Here is a 9,157-nt window from a genome sequence, read left to right on the forward strand (position 1 = left end):
CGGGATCAGGCTGAGAAGCAGGTCATCCAGCCCTGCTTTGATGACAGCCCCAAGGGTATCTAATTATAACAGTCAGGAGCCTCTATTTCTCAAGACCAAATTAACTTTAATTCCTTTTGACACGATGTATGTGCAAATAGTAGGGAAGAAGCTCTGCGAAATCTAACGCTGGAAGTTCCGCCTCTGCCTGTTCACCGAGGTTGTGGACAAGCAACTCCGCCACACTCCTGAGAAAGAGACGGGCACTAGATCGAAAATGACAGATTGGCTTTATGTCCCTCCCATGCCAAACACCACTCACTGGTAGGACTATAGGAAGGAGGACTCTGAGGCCACTGGCCAGACTCAAAAGACTGGCATGATCCATGAGCAAGGTCTGCCACGGGCTTGGAAATAGGGAGTGGTACTGTGTATGTTACTTATTTACCATTCCTGGATTAGACGGTGTACAAATCACATTCTGTAAATGAAAAGCACTTTGCCTGTTACAAAGCTTTTCCCCTCGCATCCCTCACAATGTTTTACAAGAATCTTGTGCCGTTCCTTGGATCATCATCGTGATCGTGATCATGATCATCACCTCTATCCCAACTTTACAGACAAGGAGAGCAAGTGCAGGGAAATGAAGTGCTTTGGCAAAGACCACAAAATGATCAAGAATGGAGCAGAGAGAAGAGCCGAGCTGTGCCCCTGAATCTGCTCTTCCCACCCTTGGAAATGTCCCACTGTTGGAAACTCGTGTTCTGCCGCTGGCGGGACAGCCTGGGCATGTGGTTGTTCAGGACGGCCACTGTGCACAAAGCATCACCTCTTCCCTCCCACTGGCCTCATACACCTGTTAGAGAAGCAAAGTTATAAAAAGGGATGTGAACTCAGAGTTCCGGAAGCTTCTTCCCACGGTGAAGTCCTGCCTCGCTGGACAGGTGGAGAAGCCCAGAAATAAGTGAGGTTTAAAAATTATATAAAAATACGTAACTGGAGATTCCTAATGTCACAATCCACCCCACCAGGAACATGACAAGACACTCTATTCTCTCAATTCCAAGATGCTAGCTACACCATCAATTTCCTAACAGCTTTTTGAGAAGAAAAAAATAAGAGGGAGAAGCAGCATGCTAACAGTACATCTATTGTAACGCACACCCCAATTTCAGAAATGGGAGCACATGGGAACACAACCACTGAGGAATGAGGTCTCCCTCAAGCTGGGCTCCTGTGCTCACTTGCTGTGATCCACACATTAAGTGTTAGAAATGGCAGTGTTTTATAAAACTTACCAAAAAAAGATTAAGCAAATAAACAGAATGTTCTCAGTTTTCTCCCATAAATTTCCCTTCATCTTTGGCATCTGCTAACCAGAAACCAACCAAAGATGGGGTCTGGCTTCACATCAAATCGCACAGTTAGTTACTTTATGTTTAAGGGGCCCATGTGCCTTGGGGGTTCTGCAAACGGCCCCTTAACGTTCAGGACCCGGGCCCACGGCCAAGAAGACAGGCTCCCAGAGGAAACACAGAGAACTATCGTGCCCCTTCTGCTTTGAGGCTTCCCCCATTTCCACCTCCTCTGAAACGCTGAGTCCCATTCACCCCACCTGCGAGTCGGCCATCCGGATGTTGGTCCTAGATGGCCTCCAAACCACTTAAACGAAATGGTTTCTACAGCAGAATGAAGGGGGTGGGAACTTTTTAAAAATTCCCCCAGACACGTAAAGTCAAAGAAGTATTACTCCCATCCAACCAGCCCCTCTGCTTTATCGTTCGCAGGGGAGCCGGCTCTGAGAAAAGGTGCTGTGGCTCCCTCATCAACACAGGCTCTGACCAAATGGCCAAACTCAAAGCGATCACCAACTCTTCACTGGACTCAAACCCTACTGGTCTGAGCCATTTCCAAAAAGTCAGATTAAGTCAGCAAATAGTTATGGAGCTGCAGCTCTGGGCCAGACCTTATAATGAATAACCCATGATCTCTGCCCTCAAGGAACTCACGAGCTGGCTAGAGAAACAGAAATGCAACTGACCAATTCTCATCTGCGAGTCCAGAGCATGTGGAAGCATGGCAGAGTGGGGAGAGATGAACTCTGCAGGGGGAGACTGGGGGGGGGGGGCTCCACAGGAGAGCACGTGCAGGTGACCCCTAGGGGGTCTGGCTTCTCATGGAGGAGAGATGAATGAGCGAAAGGGCACTAGAGACAGGAGGCCCAGCATCAGCAGCAGCTCAAAGGGACACAGTTCCCCAGGATTAAGATTTATGGCTCTTAAACACCGTGCCACAGGCTTCGAATCAAACCCAGAACTATTTGGAGGAGCTAGAGCATCCCTGGAATGAAATCACTGAGAACACGTCTGACAAGAAAGATGCAGGAGGCCCACAAGATGTCTTATCCTGGTCTGTCTTAAAGAACAACCGAGAAACTATACCTTTTCTGTTGCTACCTAACTGTGCCCATTGAAGATAAGCTGAGAAGTTTTATTTGGGGGACGTGCTGTTATTGGGTCTTGATCTCCCCAAATGGAGACACCCACTGGCCCCTGGGTCAAGAGATAACTGACAGGTGTTGACCAACCTTCCAAGGCCCACTTTCTAAGGACTGGCTGGGTGTTTTCACATGTGCCATTTCCTTTAACTGTAAAACAACCCGTCAAGGTCAAGATCATTACCCCCCTTTTTTCCAGATGCAGAAGCTGTGGTTCCAAAACCGGAAGTGACTTCCCCAAAGCAATACAAAGCTACCCGTGCGATGAGGCTGGATTTCCGTCCCTAATCTGGTCAACCATTTCACCCACTGAGTGAATGTCAGAAAATGCCTATGCTTCTGACCTAAAGGCCTACCCTGGGGGAATTTCCTTGTGGTTTCACGTTTAGTTCAGAAATGAATTTCACTGACAAACCACCTTCGCCCTCTCTTCTTCCTCCTCTTGAACCCCAACCCCAGTCCTACCCACCTGCTGCCTTCTTTTCTCTTCATCCTTTCAGGCCATACTTGACTTAAAACCTGCCTCCTACGACTGCCTCCTGCACTTCTCAACTTCAATGGCACACATGCTGAAGTTCCTAGCCATCATCTGTCATTTTAAACTACAGCATTCTGGCCTAACCCTGGCAGAAGACTGCTTTGGGACAAATAAAAGGGAGGTATGGACCACTTCAGCAAGAAGAGGCTAAGTGGATGGGACACATCACCACTATCAGCTGAAATCCCTCCCAAGCAGATAGGGCTCAGGAAGGAAGTCCCATCAACAAACCCAAGAGCTCTGAAAGATGTATCACTAACTCTCTGAGACCACCCAGTAACGACCAGATGGAATACTGGTCTAACCCCATGCTGACCAGTACAGAAGTCACTACTCATGTGCAGCTGTTGAACCCATGAAACGCGGCTAATCAGAAAAGACTTAACACGCCCCAGAGACAGAATGTAAAATATCACATTCATAATTGTTATGTTAATGAACACTGAAATGATAGTATTGTCGACATATTGGGATAAACTCTATTATTACAATGAATTTCATCTGTTTCTCTTTACATTTTTTAAAGAATTGCTAGAAATTTAAAACTACATATGTGACTCATATGTAGTCATATGAGGCTTGAGTCATATTTCTATTGGATGCCACTGGTCTATTTAAAAGATGAAGAGACTAATACCGCAATTCTGGAGGGTTTAGGAAGTGCATGCACACAAAAATATAGACACACACACACACACAGGGTCTGATTAAAATTTAAATACGGCATAAACATGAACTCTAACTCCAGAAAGAGTCCCCTGGCAATCTGAAGTATAAGTGAGGAATAAAAGTAACCGTGACAGCCCTCCCTCCCACCAAGACAGAGATTCCGAGTGACTCAAAATCTCCTCTCCAGCAAGAAAATCTGGCAAAAATACAGCCTCCCTCTAGCACCTGTCCTTCAGGTCTCATCCAAGGCCAACCAGTTGGGGGGCGAGCCTGACCACCCCACAACTGAGACTTCACAGGTGGCTCTGAAGACAGGCTCAACCAGGGGACACGCATGTGGCACGGGACACCTACCCCACAGGGTTCACGTGGAAGTGAGCTAGGGTAACGGATGAGAAACTGGAGTGTGTGCAGCAGAGTGTGACTGCGGCACATCATGGTGGACCACGCAGTCCACGCCTTTCACACTCTTTCTAACCACGACTCACAGAGCAATTCCGTCTCTTATCACGACAGACATCAGCAAGTGTGAATAAAACAAGTTTCACCAGACAACACTCACCTTCGGTATTGTGCTTCGCCTCTGCTGGTTTATGTTCCCTTGTATGCTGTTTTTTTGTGCTGATGGTGACGCACTAAATTGATTCTACAACCCACAAATGGGTCATGACACAGCCTAGCCCGGGTATGGTAACTAAGAGGTACACTCCCCATTCTGTGATGGACATTGCACCCCTCTCTCCAGAATATGGGCGTGTATGAATGTGACCTCAGAATCCTTCTCAACACAGTGATCCAGGCAGCTTGGAGTCAGAATCAGCAATGAAACCTACTTATACATTATCATTGTTCTGATCCCAAGCTCTCATTTTACAAATGCAAACACTGAGGCTCAGAAGGAATAAGTGATCTGGCCAAGGTCATACAGCAAGACTGAGAAAGCTGGGCCCCTGTGAACCCACAAACGTTCCTCACTTCACTTCAGCAGAGAGAAGACACAACCAACACGAAATATTTCAAGGACACAGAAAAAATTCAAATTTCACCAGGACCATGAAAAGTCAGGCTTACACATCCAGTGGAACCCGGCAAGGAAGTTCTTATCGCCCACCCCACCAGGGAGAAGACAGGAGGGCTCTGAGGTCAGAGGAAACAGCATTCCAAGAGCCGAGTCAAAGGTGGAGGGAAAAACTGTATCTGACAACGAAGGAGTTTTTAAACTCTGTTTCTCAAATGAAACAAACCATTGGCTATTTATTTTCCAGGACCAGGGAAAGGTCAGCCTTCCACTGACCAGCCATCTTTGTTGCTTTCCTTCTGCAAAAGCAAGAGGCCTTGTTCAAGTTCACCACTGTGCAGGACTGGAGTATAAGCAAACCCTGTTTCCTTGCTTGGTCCAAAGTCAAGCTATAAAGCAGGCCCTTGAAATTTCAAACCTTATTAGAAAAAAAAAAAAAAAAAAAAAACCTCCTTAGGCAGAGAAGCAAAACATTAAGTAATAAGAGTCTCTACTGTGAAAGTGAGTATAAATGACCTTTCACCAAAATAACTCAGCCCATCATCAAATTACCACCCCTCAAGTCCAATTTGCCAGATTTTTTGCCCAATATTCTAAGAGCGTGTGGTGAGCAGACACGGGCTAATAAAAATTAGCTCATATATCCATTTCTGGTCACATTTCCATCTAAAATAGGAGGTGAAAGAGGCAAGGCCCGGGTCAGATCTCAATCCTGAGAGACGCCAATAGAAACAAAAGAAAACTGACCCCGCCTCCGACAGTACCATCATGCACCTCTGTTTCCTCTACAACAAACATGATCAGAATAAACGATTTTTTCAGGGAAAAACAGGTCTACAAAACAAAAATGATTTCCAATTTCTAGCCAGGAGTTCCCTTTAAAATGGAGGCAACACAACAAAATTTCAGCAGAATGGAACGAAGGAATCTGAGTTGCGTGTCAGGAGAGCCAGGACACACAAAGGGACATGCTGCAATTATTTTTATTCCTTGCACCAGAAATAACCTGTTATCTACAACCCTGACTTTTTCTCAGATGCCTGGTAGGGGTGCCCACCTACCCTCCCCAGCCCAGGGCATAGCTCTCCTCTATCTCTTGCTAAACTCAGGCCTACTGTCTCTTGAGGCCACCAGAGTCCTTGGAAATTATAAATTCTTTGACCGTCCTAGACATCGGCCTAAATAATTCAACAGAAAAAAAATTTTAATTACGCTACTTAAAAAAAAAAAAAAAAAAGCTCATTCCAAATATGTCAGAATGTGGCCAGTCAGCCCTGAAGGATTTTGTTACTAAAAAAATAAAATCTCCCAAATGCAACGGCGATGATGGGAAATGTCGAACCTCTGCCACTGTCAAATATATTTCACAGAATTCATGTCCCCTTAGAAATCTGAATTTCTGCAAAACAGGGTTGGGAATCCATGGATTGGGGCTACCATTTCTCCCAAGACATCTGGAAGAAATGTCAGATTGTTGGTGACTGGTGGAGGGGGTACAGGGCTTCCTGCCCCAGCCCTGGGCGACCCCCCCATCAGCTCCCCACCCAAGACCTCACGCTGCAAATGCTGACAATATCCCCCCGTTTTGGACAGAAAAATGAGAACTTTTTTTGTTTTTGTTTTTGGCTCAAAATCCCCAACAAATTCAATCGGATAGTAAATTCATCACAAATAACCCTCTAACTTTGGGTGGGTATCTTATTTTCACCTGTTAAATTTTAATTCAGTCAATATTTGTCTTCTAAAAAAATTTTTTTTTGTTTCACCTTCATTTGATCTATTTTAAGGCCAAAAAATACATCAAATGCTGTTTGCACATGTGCTTTCGTGTTCCCAATGCAAGAACCTTGCGTTTGGCTTTTGTTTGTATTTTGATTTTTTTCCTTCAAAAATAAAATTCAATTTTTATGCCTGAATCAGTTGAATTGGTGTTTTATCTTATTTTTTTCAGCAAAGTGTTCCAAAAGAGAAGGTGGATAAGAATCAGAATTTTCATCTCCTTCCTCTGTCCTTCCCTTTTTATCTTTCCTTCTTAAGTCAGTAAAATTTGTGCTTTAAAAAAAAAAATCACAAACACCCTAAAAAGATAAAGGCTAATGGATTTTTCTTCCCCTTTGAAAGTAATCAAATTTGTGGAATAAAAATAGCGAGTGTTAATAAACTACCCACCCCAAATCACAATCAGAGAGGCCTGAAACCAATCTGCAATATTTTAAAATAATAAATTTTTCAAATTGGAAGAGTGAGCAACCACAGAAAAAGGAAATTTTTCTTCCTCCAAGAATTCCTCAACCCTGGTCTTTATCAACTGATTCAGTTGTATGTCATAAAAAATGAGCTCCTGTGAATCCACTGTTAGTTTTTTCATAATAATGTTAATTATGCATATCTTATTTTAATGGCGTCTCTCCTACAAATCTGTGGGCTACTCAATTTGTATAATGTAAGGCATTTACATTTTTTCCACTTAATATTGCTCAGGAAAGGTGTCTGACATTTTCTGAATAAAACAACAACAAAAAGAAATGCCTAGACCTTACAGAAAACAAAATCAGAAAACACTCTTAATTATCCCATCAAAACAAAACAAAATAACACAAAACCCAACATACACATGGAAAAAACGAGAGGATTTCACTCTAACTTTTGCAGTTTCTGTTTTTCTTCAGAACCTTGGGATTTAAATGCAGTAAAATGTAAATGCAAAATTTAAAAAAAAAAAAAACCACCTACAATTTCTGGGTGTGTCCAAAGCCAACATTTTAGGGTCTATTTTCTCTTTTAAATCCTTCCTTCTTGGAAATAGAAAATTTTAAATATTCCCAAATGGTGAAATTAGTCTTTTTTGCCCGCTAAGCTAAACAAGTTCCAAATTACAATGAAGTACAATTTCTAATTGCTTCATAAAGCCAATTTCTCCCAGCTTTCCCTAAACTCAACAATTTCCCTCCTTTCCTCATTCCAGTTAGTTTTTTTCTCAAACTAAAATGAGTTAGGCAACCAAAATGACTTTGGTTTTAGGAGGCTTTTTGCTTTCATCCTTTCAAACACTGAATTCATTCAAATTCCAGCTTAATTTTCATTTACATATTATCTGGATTTGGCTTCAGAAATAAAAATTGTCTTCATGCTCCCGGGAAGGTCAAAGTGAAAATTTTCACCCCAAAAAGGAAAAAAAAAGAATCTCTTTCCCCTCCATTGCCTTGTAGAGCAAACTTTTGAAAAAATAAGAAATAAAAAATATTTCTTTTCAATTTTAATTTCTTTTTTATTTACAAAATAGTATCCTCTAGGTGGCGTCATTTTAATGGGAAAAAACTACCGTTTGAAGAAAAATTAGAAAAAAAAATGAGAAAGGGAAATATGGCCTTAAAAAAAAAAAGATTGTTGCAAAGATGGGGGTCCAGAGAGGAAAAACCTCCCGGGGGGTCATCAGGAACCCGGAGCGCTGAGAGGGTCAAGGGGAAATTGCAAATTTGGAGGGGAGGGGGGAGAGCTGGAAGGGGTTGCATTTTTGCAAAATGTGAATTGTCCAAACTGAAATGGCTGCTCTGTTCTCTCACCGCTTTGTTTTCTGGGCTCCGGTCCGAGCCCGGGGCCGGAGAGGGCGCGGAGTTGGGGGTCCGAAAAGACCCTATCGTCTCCCCCACCCTCCTCGCACCCCGCGGCGCCCGAGGTGGGGGCTATCCAGACCCTGACCCTCCCGTTAGTGCCCACAAAAAGCCCGCAAACGTGCCCAGGCACTTTGCATTTGGCAAATTTTGCAATGAAGTGGCGCAGCGCCCCGGGCCCCGGGCCCCCGGGGTCCCCCGCGCAGTGCATGCCCCCGGCCCCCGTCGTACCTGCGGAGCCGCCGCGCCGCCCGGCTGGTTCATGGGTCCGTGCGGGAGGAGGCGGCCCCGGCGCGTCCTGCTCCTCCCGGGCCGGGCTGCTGGTGCGCGCACAATGCCGCCGCCGCTGCCGCCGCTGCCGCCGCTCCCTCCTCCGCCCGCCCCGCTCAGGCCGGGGGGGCGGGGGCGCTGGGGGCGCGCGGGGGGGGGGCGCCCGGCCCTCGCCCCCACCCCCGGCCCGCACCGGCCGCCGCCGCCGCCGCTGCCGCCGCCGAGCCGCCCCCCCGCGGGGCCGCCGTCGCCCCCCGCCGCCCTGCCCGCCCCCGGGCCGGCCTCGCCGCGCGGCCCGCGAGCTCAGGGCCTCGGCCTCCGCGCCACCGGCCTCCGCGCCGCACACAAAGCCGGCCGGCCCCCGGGCACGCCGCTGCCGCCCGCCCGCCAGCCCCGGGGCCGCGGCGCACCCGCCCCCCAAACTTTCCCGCGCCGCGCCCTGCCCTCCGCGCGCCCCCGGGGCCCGCCCCCCCGCGCCCCCCTGCCCTCCCCCCCTTCTGCAGCCCCTCGGAAAAGTCATTTTCAGGTTGGAAAAAAAGTTTGGGGAGCCGCCTCTCAGTGGAACACAAGGGGTT

At 46.5% G+C, this 9,157-nt stretch overlaps 1 protein-coding gene across 1 annotated transcript in view; it reads right to left on the reverse strand.

Moving 5' to 3' along the window:
* ZNF618 (zinc finger protein 618) overlaps positions 1-8,705 on the reverse strand; it is a 166,824-nt gene extending 158,119 nt beyond the window's left edge. The window contains exon 1 of the mRNA XM_053656244.1: positions 8,544-8,705. Within this exon, the coding sequence (XP_053512219.1) occupies positions 8,544-8,576 (33 nt within the window). The 5' untranslated portion in view covers positions 8,577-8,705. The remainder of the gene's footprint in view (positions 1-8,543) is intronic.
* Positions 8,706-9,157: the final 452 nt, after the last annotated feature.

The sequence above is a fragment of the Artibeus jamaicensis genome, unplaced genomic scaffold (genome assembly GCF_021234435.1).
Source record: "Artibeus jamaicensis isolate MK-2021 breed Jamaican fruit bat unplaced genomic scaffold, CSHL_Jam_final scaffold_1964, whole genome shotgun sequence".
NCBI lineage: Eukaryota > Metazoa > Chordata > Mammalia > Chiroptera > Phyllostomidae > Artibeus > Artibeus jamaicensis.